Source organism: Anas platyrhynchos, chromosome 1, assembly GCF_047663525.1.
Source record: "Anas platyrhynchos isolate ZD024472 breed Pekin duck chromosome 1, IASCAAS_PekinDuck_T2T, whole genome shotgun sequence".
In the NCBI taxonomy this organism is placed as follows: domain Eukaryota; kingdom Metazoa; phylum Chordata; class Aves; order Anseriformes; family Anatidae; genus Anas; species Anas platyrhynchos.
Genome location: NC_092587.1, coordinates 133,125,349 through 133,152,394, shown reverse-complemented (window position 1 = coordinate 133,152,394; position 27,046 = coordinate 133,125,349). Strand labels below are relative to the sequence as shown.

The following is a 27,046-nucleotide window of genomic DNA, read 5'->3' as shown; positions in this document are numbered from 1 at the left end:
TGTTTCAGTAATATGGTAAGTAGCAATTTAAGTCCTGTACAGCAGTAACCTATGCGTACAAGTATATTATAGTTTAAAGGATCGTGAATTTGAAGAATTGAGTCATCTACTTTTTCTGGTTCTTAATACATTCTATCATCTAACTAAAACTCAAACAATTATGCATGTTTTAATTGGTTATTTATCTTATGATGAAGTTCCCCTTGTCAGCAGCACTTGTACTTCTCTGTAGCCTTTCTATAATTTATATATATATGTAGTTATGTGTAGAACAAATACAGCATACAGCATAAAACATGTATTTTATCCATGTAAGTTTATTATAGCTATTATCTATATAACCTTTGCATGTTCTTCAGAGCTCAGGCCATGGATTTCCTGACTGACATTGTTCTCCTTGCTAGTTATTTCCGTCATATTGCTGGCTATATGATTTCTTAACATACATATAATCATTACTTCTGATATTTTTCAATCCTTCCTAGAATTTCTTTACAGTGTATGCACTGTTATACTTACTTTTCTTTGGTCTGTTTTTTGGAAGGCTGATACTGTATTTGTTCTTCCTTAGTCTAGTATATGTGTATTACTATTTTCTTTTGCTCCTAGGTAGATCGAAAGATAGCAAATGCTCAAAATGATACTGAAGAAGAACATATGCAATTACATGTGTTGGCTCTAGAGAAAACAAACACAAATTTAGTTGTTCACCCTAATTGTAAATGGGCAGGTCAGCTCACTGTATGTTAACTCCAATTACTTTTTCCCATGAGCAAGTGTGTGTACATATTTTAAACCTATCTGAATACTCTCTAGACATTGCAATATATCTGAAAGTCAAATGGATGCTAATTATTTAATTTTGAGTTCGATGTGGTTGTCACTCATGTCTCTTCAACATGCCCTTTAATAGATGACCGGTTACACAAACAATACAAATCAGAAAATGCCAGAAACCTGTTTTTAACATCTTAGATACTAGCAAGACAAAAATACCACATTATGTTACAGAATCTCTAACAAATTCAGATAGTTGATCGCAATTAATAATTGCAATAATTTAAAATCCTAATGAAGTCTAAGTTCTGGAAAAAAACATTTACATTATAAGTTTATAATTGAAAATGATGGTGAAGATGTTATTGAGCAATTTTCATGCAGATTTACTTTTTTCCTATCATAGATTGCATAACCATAATATTCAAAAGTTTGTGATGCCAGTTAATATTTTTTTTATTTACTTCTTAGCTATTCTATCTCAGTGCTTGAAACACTGTTACAAAACATATGTAGATTTATTTTCATCTACTCTAGTGGACTGTCTTTTAGAGTTTTTCCATGCATCACTAGATGTTAAGATTAGGCAGTTGGCAGGTTGTACTGAATTTAGAGTTCTGAAATCAACCAAATTTTTACAAAGTACAGCGTTTGCCTTGTTCGGGAAAAGCCAAGTAGTTGGCTTTCATAGCTGCTGTGAATCATTGTACCTTCACTGGTACACAGGTATAAGGTATATTGTAGTCTAATCGGTTAAAAATGTGTATACTTTGTGATGAAATTTGAGGATGATTTCACATCTAGCAAAAAAAATGTTGTTCAGAAAGATTGTACTTGTCCATAGTATTAAAGGTTAATGTAGAATTTACTGTGAACAATTAGAATGGAGCACTGTCATGCCATGTTCCCACCTAGTTTACAGTATTGAGTCATACTGGAAATCCCTTTGATTTGACAACCACAGGCCAGCAATCCTGACCTTCACCTGCTGCTCTGCTGCAGTGGTCTTGGATGGATATCAGCGCTCAGGAAATCAAACAGAAGGAATTTCCAAAGGAGTTTTTCCTTTACCCAAGACATTTTCAGTGAAGCAAATACTTAGAGCAAAATAGCAGGAAAAAGTTAAGGACTTGCATGTGAAGGGAGACTTCTGGTTAGATGTTATTTGTTCTTTTATCCACTTTAAAGCTGTTTTTTTACAGCTCAAGCCTGAACTAAATCTTTGAGTCATGTAAAATCTCCTCACCCTAAATAAGAAGAATCTAGTACTATGCAATGCAGAGGAGTCAAGATCAGTTAAGTACACATTAAAGAATGTCATATATCAGATGCATGTAATCTTTCTGGCTACTCAGTAAATTGAAAAGACTGCGTGATTTGTGTTACGATAAAAATTGCGTGGTAGGTTTGGGTAAGTGAGCCTGAGATCTTTTGAAACTGAAGTTCCCTGTGTTTGAAGTGTGTATAAGATAGTGGCAATACATTTTTGAAAGAGCTGTTTACTGAAGTGGTTCAGGAGAGAGAAGCTGTTAATGTCAAATTTCTCTCCTACCTACTAGCTGATATTGTCATTCCGTTTTCAAGGTCACTGTAAAAGTAGTCTGTTACAGTTCTTCTCAAGGAGTTTTGGCAGGAGATAAATAACTGCCTGTGATCTTTTATAGGATATTAATAGGTAAGACTTCTCCACCTGGCAGCAAGCTGTCAATCAAAACTTATCAATTTGAGTTGCAAAAAAGAGAATGATTTAGTGCCATTCTATATCAATCATTGATTAGATACCTCTTTATGAAACTTTGATCTTTGTATGAGTTCCATAAAAATAATAATAATAATAAAAATTATCTCTTGAAAATAGCATTTGATACTCTCCTTTAGCAATACAGATATGAAGTATGCATTATCTCTGTGACATTAGAACAAGACAGTTTCCATGAAAAGTGAATTGTGCATGTACTATTATGAGTACAAAGTATATTTTTATGGTATTTTACCCTAGCATTATGCATTACTCTCAATTCAGTGAACTGTGTTTAAGGAGAAAGCTGAAGATAATCTCATGCAGTAACAAATGCATGGTTGTAAAAAAAATAAATCAGCTGCCTTGCAGAAATGTTCTTTAATAAAAGGTCACTGTTATATTTATATATACATTAAATATTAAATTTATAAGTATACATCTTTTTGACTTGAAATGCTGACATTTTTAGTCTTTTTAATTGACTCAGAAGTCTCCTGTATTATTTGTTGCTACAGTGGTGAAAGGTTTCCATGTATATCAAGTAGCAACAAATACAATCTCTTGTTAATCTTTTATGAAAAATACTTGCTTTTCTTTATTTTTATGAATCTGTGCTTTATAATTGTTCATGTTTACCAATACAGGTATATGGACATATACGTGTATCCTATATGAAAATACAGGATATATGGACAAGTATACGAAGGGAATTCAAATATTCTTTTTTTTTCCCCTATTTTTCACATGAAAAATATACTATTTATTCTGTGATTGCTTGGTCTTTTTTCTTTTTGAGAAGTAGAAACTTTTTACGGAAAATAAAAAAATTCAAGTCAGAAATACAGCTATCAAGTGAGTAATCAGGATAAAATTTTCCTGTTTTGTTCACTGCTGCCTCACTGTGCCAGTAAAAAAACAAAAACAAAAACAAAGTTTTAACCATGCGACTTGCACAAAAATATATCCAACCAATGTGAGGAAGAAATGATCCACATAAATGTACTATACTAATCCTGCTTAATTTTTCTTGGGAGTCAAGTATTGATGTCATGTCAATATCTTTTATTAAAAGACTGTTTTCAGGTTCTTGATGGCTATAAGTTTTTATTTTATTTTATTTTTTTTTTTTTTTTACTTTAAAGAAACAATTTGCACGTGCATATCTGTATTGTTTTTCCATTCGTTTAAAAGGTGTATGAATCAACTGCATGAGGAAATATATAGTTTCTCTTTGATGTTGACATCAATAACATGTATTATCCACCACAAAGGTGGCAAGGGAAAATATGGTCAATAAAATCAAAAATACTCCGTAATTAGCTGTGTGCCTTAAGGTGAGATCCAGACAAGTTTTCTGGATAGTGCTCTTGTCATTCAACTGAAATTTACAGTATGTGTGATGTACTACAAATGCCGTTAGAGCATATAGCAGTAAATTCGGCTAGTGCTGCACACTTTTAAGTAAAGTTCTATAAATAATGCATAAGGAAATGTTCTTATTTGAGCTTTGCTTTCACAGCCTGCTGGAACTGATCATAAATATCATGTTGACAGATCACATGAACAGCAAAATTTACAGAGAGTCTATTTATTGCACTTTTTTTTTTGTCTCAGTTCAAGAAGTAGGCTGAAAACAATGGAGACCATTCATTACTGTGAGAGGAAAATATTTCTTTGTATTAGTGTGCATTTTAAGATTATTTATGCCTTGATAAAGCATATACAAATGTGACATGTTTGTAGTGTTATGTGCCAATTGTATGCATGCAAACACCACAGTAAATGACAAAAGAAGATTTTGGCATAAATCTTAGTGAGAGGACTAAGAGAGAAAAGGAGAAAAAGTGCTCATATACTTGGTTTGGCACAGTCAGTAATACTATGGTGTGCTTAGCCCTGGTCCTCATAATAGGGATCAATAATATGGTCCTCATAATTAGTTGATCACCTTTCTTATGACCTTGTGAGGGAAGTAATTATATTTCACACATATAGGTATATGTTTTTGAATAGCAATTGTATTAGGGCTTTTAAATATGTACTTGTAAAATGAATAGAGATGCTTATAGCCAGAACATGCTAGGTTCTAGGCTTTAAGTCCTCTTTCAACGTATATAGCAAACTAATTGGTTAAATTTTACTGTTTATTTTTGCTTTCAGTTCAGTGTGCACTTAAGAGCATGCACACACATTTTGTGTGTGTGTGTGTGTGTGTGTGTGTGTGCATGTGCATGTGTGTGCGTGTGTATAATCAAGATTACCCTATGATTAGTTATTTTATCCTATGTTGTATTCCTTTTCCTCTTTTTGAGCTCTAGGGCTGAAAAGTTTCTGCTTAGAAATTTTTATTATAAAATACACTAGAAATATTTTTGTTATTTGCTTTTGTCATTGTTTTGTTTTTCTTCAGGAACACTGATGTGCCATTTCTTCTTGTCCTGTCTTATCTTCATGTCCATACAGCTCTATATGCTTCAAACATGTTTAGAGGAAAAAGCAAGCATGGTTTATATGGAGATGCAGTGGAGGAAATGGACTGGAGTGTAGGTATGTTGCATGTGCTTTTAACATTAATGAAGATAATTCATTCATGTCCACCAAACACAGACTTTTGCAATTTGGATGTCTGTAACGTATGTGACATACTTGTCCCTTATATCTGGGGGAAAGAAACAGTCATTTAGGAATCACAATAATCTGACCTCTTGTGGTATCTACTATGTGATCAAAAGTGTCCTAAAAATGCCTACTCTTTTTTTCGACAATAAAGGTAGTCCGTATGCACGTCAGAGATATATATGTACACACACCTTAACTATGGACATTTAAAGTAGAGTGAGTTGAGTCCAACCCATGAGCTTATGGAGGACTGCTGGCCTCTGCAGTCCTCTTGTGACACATAAAGGGAAGGGCTTTCAATGTGGGGGACTGAGTAGGAAAAAAAAAATTTTGTATGTCTGATTTTGTATAGAGAAAGTAGATTTAATTCAAGTTGTATTACACACTGAATACTAATAACAAAATATTCTCAAATTAAACGACTGCAATATTCACTATTAACAACTATTTGACTATTTAACTATTTAACTACTATATTTAACTATTAACAAAAGCAAGTCCTCTCAATCTGTGAAATCATTCAGGTGAGGTTCACTTATCTTCATGGAGAACAGTAAAAATAATGTTCTCTTTGAGGCTTGGGAGCAGTCAATTGTTACATCTTTCAGCAGGCTTCCTTTATCATTAGACATATCAAAATGAATCACAGAATCACAGAATTGTCTAGGTTGGAAGAGATCTCAAGATCATCGAGGCCAGCCTCTGACCTAACACTTAACAAGTCCTCCACTAAACCATATCACTAAGTTCAACATATAAACGTCTTTTAAAGACCTCCAGGGATGGTGACTCCACCACTTCCTGGGCAGCCCATTCCAATGCCTAACAACCCTCTTGGTAAAGAAGTTCTTCCTAATACCCAACCTAAAACACCCCTGGTGCAACTTTAGCCCATTCCCCCTCATCCTGTCTCCAGGCACATGGGAGAATAGACCAACCCCCACATCACTACAGCCTTCCTTAATGTACTTATAGAGAGCAATACTCTGATTCCAGTTGTGAAAACAACTAACACTTCATATTTTAAAATAATTGTTTTGGAAAAAAGCAGTACTGGGAGCCAAAGAGCAGCTTACATTCCTCCTTCCCATATAGCCCAAGTTCATTCTGTTCTTAGTACAACCCAATGCAAAGTGGCTATCTTCAGAAATTCAGCGTTGACACATACATATTTTTAAACTATGCAAGCATCTATGGTAAAACCTCGTGTATATTTCTTTGCATTAAGAGTTCCAGCTGCAGACAAGAGTTCTCATTTACAGGAGACAAAAGACAGCACGGTACATTTAGTGATTTGTGATGTATTTAGTGCAGTGTTTGGAAAAATGAACAAATGGGGAAAAGCCTTGTGAAAAACTGTGACACACATAAAAGGAAGAGCTTTCAATGTGGGGGACTGAGCAGAAAAAAGAAATCTTTTCTATGTCTGATTTTGTATAGAGGAAGTAGATTTAATTCAAGTTGTATTACACACTGAATCTTTATCACTTCTGTCAGTGGCCACCAGCATTTAGTAAGTCCAGTGCTTGCGCTGGATAAATGTATGCAAGTGTCCTGGCATTTCTGTTTTCACCTGCACTGAGGTAAACTACCAAGCATTAGCTTTTCACTGTCTAGGTTTAATTTTTCTATTTCTTTTTCTTTTCCAAGGTAGTAAGAGTGTTCCAGATTAATTGATTATTTACTGCTGTCATTGGGTTTTGCTGCCTCCTTCAGGAAAGTAGCTCTAGGGTTTAAACAAGTTGGAAACCAAGGCAGCCGCCATGCTGCTCTTTGAGAATATCTAATAATGCAGAGGTAGTAACAGATTGCAAGTCACTTCTCTGTTCCAGAATGACCACAGGCTTTTAGGAGATGTGTCAAACAAACTGTCAAACACCAGGACACCAACGTATTAAAAAAAAGCTTGGGATAAATCAGAGATAAATATCTAGTAGCAATAGCGTAAGAATTTTGAACATGCTCAATAGAGGAGAAACATGAGTTTCTTTAAGTGTTGTCCTTTATAATTCATTACAGGAGCATCAGGGCCAGTGGGGCTAGTTTAATCAGGAAACAGACCCTCAGCTGTCATAAACTAGTGTACAAATACCAAATTTTGTCTCAGCTGAGGGTCTCGCTACTTGGTGTGGCTTATGTCTTGTAAGACTCCTCTGTTGACAGATTGCATATTGGCTCCAGGAGGGAGAAAATGTGTTTAGTTTCTCTGTTACTTTCTCCTCCATTATTAAAATGATGCAAGACAGTTATGTCTGACATTTCCAAAGCAGGCTGAAGGAATAATATAGCCTTTTTTTTTTATTATTTCATTTGAAGGGAGCACTTATTTCCATTAACCTCCACTGAAAATTCCAGTCTTAATGAATCAACCATGTCAGACAAAGTAGATTTATTCACTGTACTACTGATGCCAGTAACCAGTGTTTTCTTGGAGTGCCTCTTAAAATGTTACTAGGAAAGTCAAACAAAATCGCCTGGAAAAGCTGAAGAAGTAAAAACTATAAGCTTTCTACAAAGAAAGATTTTATCATCTGTTGAACAGAAATGAACAGAAATATTTATGTATAGAGAAATGTCATTTGCAAAAGGAACAGGAAAAAAATATCCCAGATATAACAATATGTTATAAAATCCTTGCATTAAAGACAACAAATCATAATAAGAAGAAAATGAATGTATGGAAAACTGCACTATAGTATAATGTCAAAAATATTTGCACTTCCCAGGGAAGAAAAAAAAAAAAAAGGCAAAAAAAACACCAATCTCAATTCAATTCTAAAAGAAACTTCCAATATATGATCTGTTATGTGGCAAATAACAATCCTTTGAGGATGATTAAAATGAACAAAAAAAAAAAAAGAGAGAGAGAACAACAGAGCAAAAGTTATGATTGTCAGATACCAGTGAAGAAAAAGTTATATTAAATTGGACCATGAAATTAAGTAGCCACCATTAAACAGTGTCCCTGATTTGAGAGATCAACTAGAATCCAAAAGAAGGCTTTAGCTGCCATTTAGGAGAGGAAAAGCAACATCTTTTCTAAAAGGAAGACAGAGTAGTCCACTTGGACTGAGAACCCTAAATAAAAGACAACTCTCCCTTTTTATTTGTTTATTTATTTAAAATAAATTATTTAATTGGACACCAATTAATCTCCATGATAGAAGGAAAAAAAAAATAAAAAATGAATAAAATACTCCATTGAATGTTTCATGGTTTTGACTAGTTAAACCAGTATTGAAGGGTATAATTACAGTCCATGTCAAAAATACTAAATGCAAAAGCATCTGAATAAGCTTTGAGACTACATATTTCTACTGCTTTTGCATACTGATATGTGTTTAACAGAATGCAATGTTTAAAGCATTCACAGTTACAATGTCACTGCATGTGACATGCCTAGAGAGTTATTCTCTGGCTAATAACATTAATTTTGTTTTAATGTAGGCTAAGCACCTTATTAATGCTATTAATTATAATTCATATTAGAGCAGACGAAATAATCTTGCAGTCTAAAATGGAAAAAGAAATGATGAATGAATGAATTGAATATTATCCTTTTCTTCCTTCCTCCCTTCCTTCATTCCTTCGTTCCTGATTAAGTATAGGAAGAGAAATTGATATTTTCAGAAATTATTTTCTGCTGTAAATTGCATTACACTAATTTAATCCAAAACAGATCACTGCAAAGAGTTTTGGAGCCCCCTGTAGACTTGCATACAAGCTGTGCGAAGACACACTAATTCAACACCATTTTTGGAAAAGGTTGTTTATTATTTTGTTAACGGTAGTAAGACTACTAACCAGTTCTTAACCCTTTGTGGAACAATCACAGCTGAATGGTTCAAGTGTAAAAACATCCCAGAAGTTGTAGTCTGGCTAACACTGGGTATCCTTATGATGAGAATGCCCTGCAAGCTGGAAAAACTTAACTGCCTCTCTGCCATGGCCTTTTGTTGTGTATTAGGATCAAGTTATATCAAGAAAATGTTACCATCTGATGGTAGTTAATTTGAAGAAAAAGAGTATGAATAAATCCCAATGTATCTTACTCTTATTTCAAACTTGGTTTTGAAATATCTTAAAAGGTTTGGTAGCATTCTATATTGATAGAGTAATTCCATAGCTCCCCAATACAAGACAGAGATAGAGCTACTGGAGAAAGTCCAGCAAAGGGCCACGAAGATGATTACAGGAGTGGAGCAACTCTCCTGTGAGGTAAGGGTGAGGGAGCTGGGACTGTTCAGCTTGTAGGAGAGGAGGCTCGTGAAATCTAGAACGGAACGTAACCCCTAGCTCTTCTAAATGAAATCAGGAAAATTTTACTATCTCACTACATTGCAATAACCAGAGTTATTCAGAGTTGAATTTCTGCTGGTATAATTCATAGAAACATCAGTCTTCAGAAATTTTCATTACCGTAGGCTTTATGTAAGGTGAACCATAGCATGCTGATTATCCCCAATAGAATAAATTTAAATAAAGATATCAGAAAACTGTTAGGAAAAAAGAAACAGTGAGATTGAAGAGTAATCTCACATTTGGATTATATTGCCAGTCCATTTCAGAGCTGAACAAAGTAAATATTTTGATAAATATTTGGATAAATACAAAGCAGGGATTTCAAAAATAAATAATATTTTTAAAAAATTGCAGATGAGGAAGCAATGATCTACATTCTATGTGCTTTTTCTTTAAAGTATGTTTTGCTTTTTGTGGAAATTGGTAAAATAATATCGCATTAAATATTTCTCTTTTGTCCCAGATTTTATAGTGTTGCATATAATCTGACTTCCTGTTTAAAAAAAGACTTCAATAATACATTTAGTTTCTTTTCCACTGACTCACCAAATTTCTTTTATTTAAACTTATAACCTAGAAAGATGTCTATACTTCATTTGCACATACAGAGGTAGGATACTGTGCCATTGCTTTCCATGATAGCTCGTTTGTTTCTTTCTTTCTGTTTTCTTTTTATCACAGTTAGAAAATAGTGATGGCAAATATAGGAGCCACATGGGACTCACTTGGTAGCAGAGATGAGCATGAATATTTTAAACTGTTGTTTTTTCTTCTAGTTGTCTGGGAGTCTTCATGCCTTTTTTTCAGAGGACTGTTCAAGCCAGTCTAAGCACTCACCATTTTCAAAGCATCTTTTTAAATGCCTGAGCTTGATCCTCAGAAAAACTCCACTGACTTATTTTCATTCAAACCAGTCATTGATATAACCCAAGGTAAATCACTCAGAAGGCAAAAGCAGTTCTGTGGAATTTAGTGACCTGTTTTCTTGGCTAAATAAGCAGTATGGAGGTCTTAACCCTAACATCTGGATCATTGTGCCAGATGATTGTTTTGATTGTTCTTTCACTGAGAGCACTATGCCTAATTTTTAAACTAATAGTACTCATGTCATTAAAACAGTGGATATCTGAATAACTTTTACCAGAGGAACATTAATTACTTGCCAAAGCATTTGTGATACTCTGCAATGAAACTATGTGGGGTGATATGTGGCCTATAATAAAGTACAACAAGACAAAAGTAAAGTATACTTTATTGAGAAAGGTCAGCTAGGTTACAGTCTAGTAGGACTAACTGAAGGTCAGACCACTTTTCACACTGTTCTTCCTTGATTCACCTGTTATCATAATAAGAATTGGTTATAAATGTGTGTCTTCACACAAAACTTTCAAAGAGAAAGGGAGGAGCAAAAGCCCAAACAAGTCAACTCCAGATCTTTGTAGAAACATCTAATTTACTGTTTTAGTAATTACATTTCACAGTGCTGCAAAACAGATTATATCAATACATATGCAGGATTAGGCTGTGACTCTTAATTTCTGCAGTGCCTAAAAACTAATATGATAAAAACTAAATGCTTATGTCTTTTATCTGATTAATGTGTCTGTGTTTAAATAGTTAATATACAATTTATGTGGATTGATCATTGACTCTGCTATTGATTTCTGTTAAACTCTGGAATGAAATAAATCAAGGGTCTAAGTGATAACCATACCAATCTAATATAAGCAATTTTTATTGACTCCAGAGTTTTCTCAGACCCCATTGATTTAGTAATAGATGAAAAAAACATTTCCAGAAACAATTTGAAAGCTAATTTGGAAAACTGTAAAGTATTTCAGAGACAGAAAACTGAAATATGCCCACAACAAATTTAGTAAAATACAGTCTAAATTTTACAGCCAAAGAATTTTTGAGATGCTGAAACATGTTACACTTTCTTAGTTTTTATATGCCTTCATAATAGTGTGTGGTGTATCTTCAGTTTATTAGTAAAAGCATTTTCGTTCTCATTTTAAAATAGCTATTTTAGGCTTATAACCTGGCAGCTCTTACACTTGACTTATTTTTTTAATTACAAACTAATTAAAATATCAATTGTAATATTTATTTCAAGTTATTTTGCACTGAAATTTGATTCCTAGATGATTTTTTTTTACTATGCTTTCCTATATTGAGCAGTAACTTTTATCCTCCTGGGAAATAAGCATAGTATTGGCAAGCTTCAGCTGAAATCTATGTCTCTTATTTTATGGAAAATTGTTAATGTCCCTTACTGTGAGTTCACACAGCTTTATTTTGCTATAAAATGCTTGTGTGTTTTCAGCTCCTATTTAGAAAAGTTGTGTTGCTACTCACTTAGTATCAATCCAGAAACATATGCTAAATCTGACAAGTCTAAATTAAGCTAAGAAAAGGTAAACAAAAGTGAAAGGATAAATAAATAAATAAATTCCTATTGTGTTGGGGAAACAATGAAGGAAATATCCATATTTTTTCCAGAAAAAATATATTGTACCAGAGATTGTTACAGAGATGAGCCTAATTTGTCGTTGCTTTTCACCTGTTGTAGTCATTCATAACAGTGCAAAGTCAATAATTTAAAAGATAATCAACGCAGAATGATACCACAGTATTACAGACGGTGGATAATCACACTTAGATTGTTTTATACAGCTATGATGAATGTGACATTATCTTAGCTGAGCCTGAAAACCTGGAAGTTAAAAATCTGGAGAGTGATGCCTGGGGCAGATGGCATGTTCCTTGACCTTGCATTCCTGAATTGATACTGGTATATGCCACAAGTCACAAGGTTTATTTTTAAGTTGTTTTGGTTATCATGAAAGATGTTCAGCCAGCAACTTTAGGAATAAGGTATGAAGTCAATTCAGGTACTTTATGAGTAGAAGAACGTTCTCCCACCCTGTTCTTCCATCCTGCTATTACCCTAACATTAAAAGACTGTTTTTTCAGCTAATATAGTAGTTAAGTTCTTGAAGCATATTCAGTCTTTAGGTCAGATCTGGGAAAATTGTCAATAAGGGTGCAGATTAAAAGACATTTGTAATTCTGCCTTTTATGATGTGGATGCTTTCCAGTTATGATCTGGGCTAAAACCCAAACTCATTTCATATGTCACTAAGCAGTAATGACTTTCAGTCACTACTGAACAGGACTGAATTTAAGAGGTGAGTAAGTGATGAAAGGCTCACATTTCCACTATGATAAGCTTCCTGAGCTATCTAATCCTCCTTAAGTACAGTTTCCTGTTTCTATATTACATCTTTGTACACAGCAAAGCTCCTTGGAACATTATTTACAGGATTACAAAGCACATCTTAAGCACCCATTCCTATAGCATTTTTAATCAGTCAAGTTTAAATAATGTCTTAGTAATGCATACCCCATGATGGAAAACTTCAGTGTGTGTGATGCAACTTGTGGTAGTAGCACTACGTTGTTCAAAATTTGCTGCTAACAGCTGAACAGATTTCATTTGCATCTAATATCACTCAAGTTAATATATCAGCACAAAATGTGTTAATGTATTATTCGTGTAATGTATTTTACTTTACAAAAATATAACTGTATCATTTTCAGGATTTTAAAATTTTCCTATTAGTTTTGAACCTCTGAAAATTGGGCCTAATAGAAAACGAGTGAGATGACATTTCATGTTATGATCAAAATGCTCTAATTAGAATATATGTATATATTCTAATATACATATATTATATATATATATATAATAATATTATATATAATATATATATATATTGCTCTTGAGATAGGCAAATTTCTGTTGGTAAGAGAAAGCTCAAAGCTTATTTCAGGTAACCTAGGGATAAGAGAATCCCGTAATTTGAGGATATGAAATTCTGTAGTAAAAGGAGCTACCAAACTTTTGTATAACCTTTCACCTCAAAGTGTAATTGCACGTATAAATGGTATGGGTTTTTTGCTCCTTGCTTTATGTGGGTGGGGAAAGTCATTATAAGTAGGATTAAGAACAGAGTAAAGTTTTAAGCAAAAACTAACCTGTAGGAATATAGCAACTTCTATGAATATAGGAATATAGCAACTTGATGAAGGTTGCTCATAAAAAGGCAGTGCTGAAAAGAAGTGAGAAATGAGAAAATTGAATGGGGCTAACTTTAGCTAAATTGTAGATAATCTCCAAAATACAGACTAGGAACACAGTTTAATGGAAGATAATAAAGATTTTGTTGATAATTTGACTGTATAACAACCTTTTTAGCATCATTACTTGAAGCTGCTAAGAGGAATTACCTTTGCCCTGTCCCAGAGAAACATCACAGGAGTATACCAAGTCAGTCATCCAGAGCATGGGATCGCGATGGCAGAGATGGACATTATTTACAGCTCTCTTTGCCTGCTTTGGAGAATGTGTCCCTCTTGTGAACCTGAAACCTTCAGCACTGACTTATGAACATGATTTTACTATCCTTTTTCTTCAACACTTGGTACAGAAAGCAATATCTGTCTAGTTATTTATAGAGCATGCAATCACGGTTTTCATAAAGAATGCAATTGAGCTAGTAGGTGAAGGCTGTTGCTGGTATAACTTACATCTCAATGAAGGAGGCCTAAATGTGAAATAAAGGAGAAGAGAAACTAAAAGCAAGAATTTTTAATCTGAGCATTTAAACCTTCCTATCCACACCCTTTCCTTGTACCTTCAGATAGTTTCTTAGTGGATTGCCTCAATATAACTGATAGAGTCCAGGAATAACTATTAAACATTCATACAAACACAGAAAAGGCACCAAAAAAAATAAATAATTATAAGGCTATAATGTCCAGTACTCCAAGATAGGAAAAATCAATCCTCCTATGCTTGTGTCTTATGATACAGTTTTTAACGTATGGGTTTCATGCCATTTCTTTTCCCTTTGGAACCCTGTCTCATCATCACAGTGTACCTTCTTAATGAGCAGCTATTCAACAGTAGGTGTATTCGTTATTGTTAAATATGAAATCTCATATTTTATTTAACACACACTATTGAAGTTCTGTTTTGAAGACAGATTTCTTTGACTTCTCTCATCTTTTTTGTGGCATCACATCGCTAGAGCATATAACAGATTCACAAATAAGAATTTTCACAAAGTCTTTGTAAGATAGGGAGATCTCATTAATCTGTTCTACAGATGAAAATCTGAAGCACAAAGATGATGTTCAGATTTACCAACTGGGGAAGAGTTTTCTTGCCAGTAACCCACTAATCCAGCTCTGGATCTATACTAAAGCATTAGGATTTACACTCAGCTGGCATAGCAGTGGGAGAGAGGAGAAAACAAGTCATTTGTCTTTACCAGTCTTGATCCATGTTGGAGCTGGGAAAAAATTAGAATGTGCACCTTGTCTCGGGAATACAGAATTTCGTCTGGTCATGGGAAATAAGTGTTTTTGTTTTTTTTAAAGGTAACTAACTATGTTCATCAAGATATAAACTACAATTACACGAACAATTTCTGTGATAATACAGAAAACGTCTTGCAGCCTTTTACCCTTTATTCATAGCTGGCTGCATCTCATTTAACTGAGAATATGATTTTTATTTTCTTTAAGAAAATAAAGACTGACCATGTGCATTTCTGTTTTAGTGGTGATGCTGATAAACCCAGATGTTCTTTTAAAATCATGACTGCTATCTTTTGGAGAGAGAGATGATTTTTTTTCATGCTTCTTTTGAAATGTATTAGTTATTTTGAGACCATACTGTTAAGAAAGATGGGAACTGACTCTCTGTGTTACAATAATCATACAATAAGACTTCGGACAATATCAATTCTGTGTTGTAAGTTGCAATTCCGAAGGAGGGCCATAAGGATGATCAGAGGGCTGGAGTATCTCTCCTATGAAGAGAGGATGAGGGTGTTGGGGTTCTTCAGATTAGAGAAGAGAGGTCTCTCTGGAGAGACCTTATAGCAACCTTCCAATACCTAAAGAGGGCCTACAGGACACCTGGGGAGCGACTCTTTATCAGGGAGTGTAGAGATAGGACAAAGGGGAATACCTTTAAACTAATAAAGGATAAATTTAGAATAGATATAAGGAAGAACTTACTTATTGTGAGGATAGTGAGGCTGGAACAGGTTGCCCAGAGAAGTGGTGAATGCCCCATTCTTGGAAGTATTTGAAGCCAGGCTGGATGGGGCTTTGATCAACCTGATCTAGTGGGAAGTGTCCATGCTCATGGCAGGAGGTTGGAACTTCGGGCTTCAAGGTCCTTTCCAACCCAAACCATTCTGTGATTCTGTGACTGTTCATTGGCAGTCTGGTTCCTATTAGTCAATAGCCATGAACTTGAAATTTCTTTACAAACTGCAGAATCACAAGACTCAAATTCCTAGTATTAATAAGTTCTTTTTGATGAGGTTAGTAGAACTGCCTTTTTATTGACTATGTTTATTTTTTTTCAATAATACATTTAACTGCTAAAACAACAACACTAAGTAATGGGCAGGCTGGTAATACTACCAAAGATCATTATTCTTTTAGAAAGAAGTTGTGTATTTTGCATTGCAGAAAATTGTGGATTTGGGGGGATGGTTTTGGTTTGGTTTGATTTATTCTATATTTTTTGTTTGTTTTTTTTCACTGCACCAGCAGATATTTAATGGAGTTTTTAAAGTTAGGGAAAGCACTAGAGTAATGATGCTGTGATTAGTGAAGGACAGGCTGCCGAGGTGATAACTTTGGTCTTCTCCAGCTTTTTCCCCCACTACTTGATTGCAAAATCATAGAACCATGCAATCATTCCAGTTGGAAAAGAACTAAGTTCATGTAGTCCAGCCTTAATAAAACATTTATGTTTCATTTCAGGCTTAGGAAAAAAAAATAAAAAATGGATGTTTATTATGGTTTCTTACTTTTTTGTTGTTTATGTTGTTTTTTGCCTTTATTTTTTAATGCTATTATGATTGTGTTCTTTGTTTTGTTTTGTTTTTGCATATTTCATTTAGTTTAGTCAAGTTTTTTTGTTTGTTTGTTTTGTTTTTACTATTTTAAAAGCTTTCTTTTTGTTTTCTCTTTATTTTAGTTTAGTTCTTGTATTTTGTATGCATGTGTTTCTCTAGTTAAACAATTCCCCCTCCCTACCCAGCAATGGAAATTTTGTGCGTGATACATCGTAATGAAAAAGCATGGCGTAGCAACCCTGAGAAAACCCAACAGTTTTTATGTTCAAGTAGTAAGCTCAATATCCAAAGGAACACCTGACCCCTAAGGGCTCAATTGTTTTCTCAAGATGATAGAAGAGAAACTCCAGGATAATCAATCCCTACCTTGGACCAGCATGAAGTCGTATTCAGCAGCTTCAGTGCATCTCACAGCTTTTTGCTACCAAAAGAGCACCCTCCAGGGAAAGCATAGCAAGGTTGAACAGAAGAAAAAGAGGAGAAGCATCTTGCTCTTGCAGCAAGCGTCCTTTCAAAAACCTGCTGGATATAACACTTTTGTGTTATAACAATAAAAGATTTAGGTTCCTAGGTTTTAGTTTAGTGGCAGAGTTCTTTGTGTGTTAGCAATTGATTTAATTTCAATTTCTAAATCAGACTGGAATTTTAAAACAAAGCAGGCAAGCAAGGAATAATACAAATGTAAATGTGTGTCAATCTTAAAGAAAAGAGTGATCTAGCCCAGAAAAGCAATATGATTTTTTTTTTCTTCCTGCAAAGCCAAATATAACTTAATCCCAGGTGTTTGCGATAAATGAGTAGCTTAGAGTGTCTCTCCATATTTCTAGCAAAGTAATGGAAAGTGCTATTTTTGGCAACGTGAAATGTGTAAGTAAGTGTTTAGTGTATGGCTGTGTGAAAGGTTTCAAAGTTTGCCTTTCTAATCCAGAGTAGAGTTGATTTGGGCATCACCAAACAGTAGACACATCAAGCAAGTAAAAATGAATGAAGTTTAGCAAGGCCAAGTGCAATAACCCCAAGCAGAGCTACAGGCTGGGAGATGAGTGGTTGGAGAGCTGCCTGGCAGAGAAGGACCTGGGAGTGGTGGTGGATAGTCGGCTGAATATGAGCCAGCAGTGTGCTCAGGTGGCCAAGAAGGCCAACGGCATCCTGGCTTGTATCAGAAACAGTGTGACCAGCAGGGCTAGGGAGGTGATCGTCCCCCTGTACTCGGCTCTGGTGAGGCTGCACCTCGAGTACTGTGTTCAGTTTTGGGCCCCTCGCTACAAGAAGGACATCGAGGTGCTTGAGCGGGTCCAGAGAAGGGCGACGAAGCTGGTGAGGGGCCTGGAGAACAAGTCCTACGAGGAGCGGCTGAAGGAGCTGGGCTTGTTCAGCCTGAAGAAGTGGAGGCTCAGAGGCGACCTTATCGCTCTCTACAGATACCTTAAAGGAGGCTGTAGTGAGGTGGGGGTTGGCCTGTTCTCCCACGTGCCTGGTGACAGGATGAGGGGGAATGGGCTTAAGTTGCACCAGGGGAGTTTTAGGTTGGATGTTAGGAAGAACTTCTTTACCGAAAGGGTTGTTAGACACTGGAATGGGCTGCCCAGGGAAGTGGTGGAGTCACCATCCCTGGAAGTCTTTAAAAGACGTTTAGATGTAGAGCTTAGGGATATGGTTTAGTGGGGACTGTTAGCATTAGGTCAGAGGTTGGACTCGATGATCTTGAGGTCTCTTCCAACCTAGAAATTCTGTGTGATTCTGTGATTCTGTGAATATGTGTTTTTTTTTTCTTTATTTATGATATAAATAAACATAACTTGTATTTGTTAAATCATCATATACTGGAACTTTCAGAATCATTTAATGTGTAATATTAAAAAGTATAAGGAGCATTTGCCATTACTTTTTTGTTTGGTTGGGTTTTTTTAAGGTGAACATTTTAAAAAGTTCTGAGGCCCCTTAACTCTGAATTTTGTAAATCTGAAGTTAGAGTTTCTGTTGTCAGATAAGGAAATCTCTGATTGCTCACAAGTTGTGTCAATAAGAAGCCTTTAATGAAAAAAAAACAAAACAAAAAAAAAACAACCTGCAATTGGGGTTAAATAGTAAATAGCATTTCCTTTAGGTAAGAAACAAGGAATAAAATAATATAAAATATTTTAAGAGTATCGGGGTTTTGATAAATGAGGTTTGAAAATATAACTTTTCTTTTTATAAATGTCTTTGCATACATAATCGAGTTACTTCAGGGGTAGTCGGGAAATGGCAGTTAACAACATGTGTATGGTAGGTCTGTTAGCATCTCTGAAGATGAGACTTCATTCCATTTTGTTAGATTCTTTTCTTTCCCTAGATGTCAAATGTGATAATGACCCATCCACTAGTATGCATGCAGAAATATGGTTATGATACAGCGGTCTAAAAATGGAGTATTGACACCAAGTTCCACTCTCCGATGTTGATATGAAAAGTCACATTGAAATAAGTAGTCAGGATAACATTTATATATTTCCATATCTACTATCCTGGTTTTGTCTTCCTTTAAAGAAATTTCTACTTATGTGAGAGATGCACTTTCATCTAAGGTTAGAATCTGGCCTTTTTTGCCAGCTCCTCATAAACCACAAGCAGATAATTTATTCTTTTATTGTTATTATTTATTTATTTGTGGTTTCTCTTTTCCAGTTCTCCCAATGGATTGTTAGAGGAGATCACACTGTTTTCCCCACACGCTTGGCTTCTTTTCATTACTTGGCATCTCTTGCAATGATCAGTCTCTATATAGTAGCATATCGGAATATCATTATTTAAGCAGTTTTGGAAAGACTAGCCTTTAAGAAGGAGGATAAAAGCTGTAATACAATTGAGATTGAAAGGAAAATATCAATTTGACAGTCTTTACTATTACATCTCCTTTATGAAGGTGTATTTTTTTAGATGAGCCAACAGAACTTTTTTTTTTTTAATTTAAATTAACCTTTCTTTTTATACATAAATATTGTTCAGTTCCATGCAACTTATGTATTAGTTATTCTTCCCCAGGAGCTGAAGAAGGAAGCTTGCTAAATACAAAGAGAATGAGATTAAATGAAGAATATTAGGATCTTTATGTAACAATATGTGTTTCTAGTTGGCAGATATCCAGGTCCTCCACACTGTTTTATTTTATTTTGTTTCATTTAAAGAGTTTTTTTTAGGGACTTGGTTGGAAAACAAAAAACTGTTCACTCCAGTAAGCAAGAAGACCTGCAAAATATCCTGAAAAATATCTGTTCCTTTTAATCATGTTGAAGTAGGTCTTCTGTTTGTGTAGAATTATGTAACTGCCTTAAGTCAGTGGAACTGGGCTGATATGAAGTCAACAGCCATGGTATGGAAAGGGTGTGATTGTTGAAAAAAATGTCAACACAGCCTTTCAAACAAAATGTATTTACTAGGGATTTGCTTTTAATGAAAGGGGAAAAAAAAGTGAAAACCTTGTAATAAAAGAAGCATATATTTTCTTTCATAGCATAACCACGCTGTCAGAAAGGTAGTAAACAAACAGTGCACCTTTCTAATATGTGTAAGACAGTGTTAAGTATGTTGCTAGCAACAGCTGGCAAGGAAAAAGAGGAAAGCAGAGGTGGCTGCCAGCAACTCACAGGCAGGGAGCAATTACACTCAAATGTCAAATGTCCATTAGCAGAAAATTAGAGAGAAAACCAAAGCCAAAGGTAAGGATGATGTCTGTGCAGCTGAAAGTGGGATGAAATGTCCCATCTGTCTCTTGAAGTCTTGACTGGGGCCAAAGTGCCCAACATTATAAAAAGACATGGTTCGGTGTAGGGTTAAATATAATACAAGTTCCTTTGTATCTACCACAACACATCCTACAGGACAAACTGAACATCCTCAGCATGGTATCAAGAGCAGAGTGCTACTACAATGGCTTTTTTACCCAGTATAATTTTTAATAAGGCATAAAATTGGCAGGTGTCCTTAAAAAAGTCCTTCAAACATTTCTATGGAATATTATCCTAACTGTTCTTGCCAATTTAGAGCTGAGATAATCGAGCCCCATATCCCAGATTTCTCAGTCATTTTCAACTTTTGTTTGGTTCTGCTGTAGTTCATCAACCGGCAGTTGCAATAACCCCCAGGTGCTTCTCATAAAAAGTAGATGACCAATTTAAACAGGTAAAGAGAGCTTTGAGGTCTGTTTCAACAGAAAATGTTGGATAATAATATCCCATCTCTTTCACAGAACATAAGCTGACTTTCTGATGTGACATTTAATTATTTCCCTTGTTCTTTATTAACCTTAGGAATACACAGTAAGGGAATAAAAACAATCGTTTTAAGCAGGAGACACTGGTGTAATAAATATGTGACCTGGAAACATGTACGCAAATGTTCTGCCCTACTGTTGTGATATTTAATTGCTGAGTCTTGCTAAGGATAATCATTTCCTAAGTACAGCTAGCTATGCTTCTCTGATACCTTTGAGGACAGAAATCTACTTGCTGTTGGGTACTTCTCCTGTTTCTGTATATAACTTCCATAGGTTTGATGTTACAGGTTCAGAAAGAACTAGTCCTTTAAAAATATATAGAAAAATATATATATATATAGGTAAGGACTGACCCTGTTCCTGCCTCTCCATCCATAGGAATAATACCATTCCCATAAGTAGAAAATAAGCTGTTTGGGACCTTCCATTGATGGTTCCTATCTATGGCTTGGAGAGTTTACCTTGGCCATACCTCTCCTTTACCCAGATTTGCAGTTAGATTAATTTGTGCCTTGTACCTGTGTTAATATTTCAACTCATACATGGTGTTGCTATGTGAATTATCCTTCCTCACTCTGAATTCAACTTTCATATTTATCCTAAAAAGCATATCTTACTGTGATCCTGGTATACAAAGCAGAGCCCTTTCAGAAATAAGTCTTGCATGCACAAAGTCTCCTAACTATTTTTTGTAATTTTCCATTGCAAACCAAATGACACCTAGTATTTGTACAGAGAAAAGGCAAAGAAGTGGGCTTGGTGATCTCAAGGCTCTCATTCCACCATGTTTTGGGGGCATTGAATACATCTAGGCCTAAGCAGAGACCTCAACGTTGTTCCAAACCAATTTAAGATGAGACTGACATAATTCTTTTCCCCAAGCCTTAGACAAGAAAAAGGCAGATTTTTTTTTTTTTATTGTAGATATCTTCTGTATGCTACTTAATACTACTGTGAAATGTTAACAGAAGCTCTTTCCTAATAGGCTGAAATATTTTTTTCAAGAGCACTTAGATGAATTAAGGAATCGATGTCCCATTTCATAAGCCAATGAGCAGTCTTTTGAGCTAATCATCTATTATCAATGAGGGTGACCAGAAAAATTATTTATCTTCCCTTCTGACAGTATCCTCAGAAATTTAAATCATTATGAATACTGTCATACTGAACATGTACACACATGCATGCATGCACACACACACACAAAGAGAGAGAGAGAATTATTTGGGGGAAAAAAAAAAAGAGAGAATCATAAAGGTTTGTGACCTTAAATTTACTTGATCCTCCCCCCTCCCAAAGTTCCTAATGTCATCTATGGAAGGGAGATTGGAGTTTACATTCTATGGTGGAAAATTGTGTTGAGAACAGTTTTCACAGTCAGGCTTTCTTTCTTATTGGTATTAACATTGTCTGTACAGAGATTCATTCACAGGTAGTGTGGTTTAGAGATGGTGATTACACAGTAGGCTTCAAGTTTCTAGTCATACTTAGCAGGCAGTAAAGGCACCAAGTTGCTCAAATGCTGTTTGAGAAGTGAACTGGCAAATGTGCGTGGTGATGTAGGAAACAAACAAAAAAAGATATCGTGTTGAGGGGGGGAGAGAGAAGAAGGGAAGAATCTTCTGTTTTGTGGCTGAATTAATGCACAGCTGCCTTCATGTAAGATGGGAATTCAACAACTAAAATCAGCCTGGAAATTAAAATAATTAATATTTCATGACAAATGCTAATTCAATCTTGATAAAAATCCTGTTTGCCTTATGGTGTATGATTTCTAAGTCCAGTTCCCAAATTCTACAAAGATGAAAAAGGTTGTCTGCTGAAAGACAAAAAATATGTAGGTTCTAATGTCAACTAATTTTATGTCAGTTCCAGTTCTGTTTGATAAAAAATATAAAAATGAAACAAAGACACTGACATATACTTTTTTTTTCTTTTTTTTTTTTTTTTTTTCCAAAAAGGTGCAGAGAATTAAATGTGGTGTTAAATTACTTACCCTGTTTTAAATTCTTGATACTTTAATCCGACAAATTTTTTGGCATTATGCATTTGGATTTAAGAACATACACATACTCAGTTTAAAACTGACTTTGACATTAATAAAAATTTAAACCTTTGAAAATACAGAGAAGAGTTTCTTTTATCACTCCTCAATTATTGACTCAATCACCATCAGCATTTATTGAAATAATCAAATAGTGGAAGCCTTAACTTCACCTGACAGTCTTAATTCAAAAATGAATAGTATCCTTAGGTTGTCATTGCAGATTGCCTAGGTCTTACGCAAAGAAATCTTTTCCAAAATTTGAAAGAAAACCCAGGAGACCTTGGAGCAAGGAAATAGACAGTGTCTTTTGCATTATGCATTTAAGTTGTATGTGTGAAATGGCATCTTATTCTCAGATGTGTTCAGAATAAAGATGCAAAATGCAGTTATCATAGCTGTCCTGTAAAATGTAAATGTGATAGACCCTCTAAAATTGCATGACCATCTCTCATATTTTAGCATTTTAATCAGGCTAAAAAATAAGATTTACATTAGCCTTGTGTAGAACAGATGTAAGGTCTAAAACTGAATTTCAAGCAATGCATTTATTAGCTAATTTGAGTATTAATAACCAAATACTTATCCTTTTGACCTTTAATAATCCCCCAAACTTTATCACTAGTGTTGTGGTACTGATGTAACTACGAAACCCTTGCTATACTGCATTGTCAATATTGCAGCTGTACTTATAGGTCTTCCCAACCTCCATAACCACATCTAAATCTGAGCTTTCTTACCCACATGTATTTCCGTAAATGCAAAAGATCGTTCCAACTTTCCCATTTACAAAATAAGCTGAACCCTACGTGAATAAGAAAATAAGTGATATAGTACTCATCTCTTGGGAAAATGTATCCTATGCTAATTATAAGTCAAAAAATTGGTTGATTTATTCATAGTTGCTAAGCAATACATGCCTGATCTATTGTGCACTATGCTGAAAATCTATCTTGAGGGTCTGAAAGACACATTATACTTATAAGGTTGTATAAACAGTCACAAGCCACAATTACAAGACAATCCAAATCCAAACACTAAGCAAATTTGTACTGATAGTTTAACTGACCCCACACCAGTTAACGTGCTGGTTTTCTATAAGATGGCCATTCTGTGTGCCCTTAAACTGATTATTCTCGTCTCAGCCTGTGTCTACTGGAATCTGAGAGAGAAGCTTTTGATATTCTGCAGACTACCTGGACCTAACCACTACTGATTTGAATGGTAATTTACCCTACATTGTAGATAGTTGAATCTGAGGCAATTGCCTCACTTTCCCCCATTGTGAAAAGAATTCAGAATGTTTCAGAATAGAAGGAGACTAGTGGAGTGAAATAGTTACTGATGGGGGCTCAATGTCCAGAGACATCAGCACACCAGAAGAGAAACGAAATTTACTACTTCAGACCAGATCTACTGTGGTGCTATAGATTGAATACCTCCACAGTAGTGCCTTAGGTTTAGTCTCAGAATCCTTCCTTGCATTTAGTTAATTTGAAAGAATACAGGTCACAGAATCAGAGAGCTTCTATGCAAACAGAAGTATATTAAGTGGTGATGATTAGATTTACAACAAAGGTGCATTCCTGATTGTAATTAAAACACTGATACGGATGTGCTTTTTCAGAATCAAATGGTAGTTGTTTGGTATAATGTCCTGTAGATATTGAAGATCCAGCTAACCAATAGTATTAGGAACTTGACATATTAAAGACTCCAGCTTTGTACTTTGAAAAAGACTGCATTGTAAGGACTGCTTCTGTTGCATAACTTCAAAAATAACGATAGCAAAGTGAGACTGTTTCAAGATTTTCTGCTAAATCTAAATTCTGCTTTTTTTTTTTTTTCAGGAATTATATGTATTACAATTAGTTCTGTATTTTCTTTTTGTTCTAGTCAGTTATATTAGCTATTATTCACTCTCGCCTTTGAGATTCGTATGTTAATGCTCCTTCTATATAGAATCACAAGTCACCTTAGGTGGGTGTATTCTATTGATGGGCTAGATAATGTTCCATAATACCATCTATTGCTTCAACCCAGAATTTCCACTTTCCAGTGGTTGTATTCTAGCTCTGAATGTTAAACAAGTTTCATGCAGACTTTATGTACTGTTCACCATATGTGCAACAATGTCTTGTTTTGCTGTCAGTGATTTTATTATTTTCTATCTTTACCTCAAGTGTTGTGCTCAATGAGTAGGTCTGAAAGTCATAATTACTTCCCCACTGCAAAGACAAACTGATTTACATATTTATCAAGGGGAAACTGGATGGCTCTAAGCATACTACAGAAACATTTGCATATATATAACCTGAAATATACAAAAGCTAAAATTAAGATATGGATGTGTTGGTCTTAGTTACTAAGCTGGCTTTTATACAAAGGTTTTAGTCAGTGTATTTTGTAATCAGGTTGGTCCATTAAAGAATGAAGTCTCTTTTTTTTTCATACAAAATCAACATAGAGATTAAAGTGTTTGTTAACTTATGAATGATGTTTTGCAGATATTGCAACATTAAGTCTCCATAAGGTGAAAGTCTTTGAATCTGGAAGAGATGATGAACTGTGGAATTACCTAAATTTAATTTCTGTACCAGGCATAAGATCCCAAGGAGTTTATTATGTTAAAAGCTATGTAACTGAATGACATCAATATCTTTTCTGGGAGGAATATGGGCTTCCAGATACTTATGCATGTTGGGGTAATTTGTAAGAAGTTATGCATGTATTCAAAGCACTCCTAGCTTGCTACTCACAGAGGTAAGCCACTTCATCAGTCTACAACTTAGTTGTGATTCTGATCGGTGAAGGTATTTGAAAGGAAGCATTAGTATCAGAAGGGAATTCTGAAACATAAAGGAAAAAAATCTGCCTCTTGTAGGCAGAGATTTGATGGCTGATCTTTCTAGATCAGTCTTTGTCCAATAATTGTCTCAAGTTTACTATTACCTTATTGGCATGACAGTCATGTGAAAGTCTGCTGGAGTGGAATAAGATGTTCTATTTACAAAAATTTCCTTTACCATCAACTATGCTGTCCTGAGACATCCTTAACCCTCATTCTGAATCCTGCTGTTTCTTTGAATCAGGCATACTGTTTTAAAGCTTTCCTAATGAGTGGAGAGGCTGTTTTTTCCTAATGCCCAGATCACACAGAGGTATTCTATATTCTAGAGCTTTTGTTTTGTTTTGTTTTTAATAATTTCAGCAAGACTACATTATTTCAAATTAATACTGATAATACTTCTGTCCTATTGACTTCAAATGACAGTAAGCTAATTTATGAAGCAAATACATTTTTCATATGCTTGCTTGACTAAACCTTTGAACAGATTTCCAAATCATTAATGCATTGTTAAACACTGTATTGTTTTTCAGTGTTTGTACCTAGTTTTCAAATGAATAGTCATTGTTTATAAACCCTGTAACCTAATGTACATGAATTCAGTGGGAGTCTTACATGGTTCAAAACTCCAGAAATTAATTTCAGCATTAGATAGGCTGGCTTGGCTACCATTTATGCTGTGTTACACAAGTTGAATAGTGGCATGGCACTTGCAGTTTCCTACTAATGAGCAGAGTCAATTGCTCTTATCACTTTCACATGACTATCACTCCACTGAAATTGGCATTTTCACTTTAAGAATTAAACAACTCTATAATTTAACATAGCTTGAAGCAAGAGTGGAGAATAGAATGTAGAGAGCTGTCCTCAGTATATTTTGGAAGAAGTTTTACTTAAATTTTGGATTATTAGCATATTAATTGAAACAAGCAACATCTTAATGCTGTCCTTAGTCTATTTTGTATTTTAAAATATAGAAATGAAAGAGTAGTGTCCAATGATATAATGCCTTTGTCTGCTCCAATGTTAGCCACCTGGAGTATGTATTCCTGGAATGGCAGTAGGAGGAAAAAGTTGCACTTAAAGTGTAGTTGTTCAGTAGGTTCAGAAATTATGCAGTTAGATTGATTCTGATATATGCAGTGTTAGATTGATTCTGTTGTTTGGAATGTTGTCTTTAAAATTTTTTCTGTTCAAACCAGAAAAGTGTAAATAGTGGTATTTGCAGAGATCAGTACAGCTGTTATTTTTTTAGAACAAGTCAGTTTTTTTGATCAAGAATTTTTAAATTTTTATTAGTAACTTCCTACACTGGGGATATTAAACCATCATTGCTTAAACTGAGCTACAGTTTTCCCAGTGTTTTGACTTATTTATCCTATAGTTTCATATTCTGGATAATCTCTTTACTTCTACAAACTCTTTTTACATTTGTATTTTGTTCTGCAACTAGCAATGGAATTCAAAAGATAGGCTAAGCCAGCAAAAGCCCTATTGTAATTCAAGAGCACAT

The 27,046-nt window shown here is 34.8% G+C and overlaps 1 protein-coding gene across 9 annotated transcripts in view; it reads left to right on the top strand.

Moving 5' to 3' along the window:
• The window catches only part of STS (steroid sulfatase), a 115,253-nt gene that overhangs the window by 36,646 nt on the left and 51,561 nt on the right, over positions 1–27,046 (top strand). For all 9 annotated transcript variants that reach the window (XR_003493445.3, XM_027447410.3, XM_072029819.1 and 6 more), the window contains one exon: positions 4,929–5,065. Coding sequence is in view for 8 of the 9 variants with exons in the window: in XM_027447410.3 (XP_027303211.2) it covers positions 4,929–5,065 (137 nt within the window). In the remaining variant the exon portion in view is untranslated. The remainder of the gene's footprint in view (positions 1–4,928; positions 5,066–27,046) is intronic.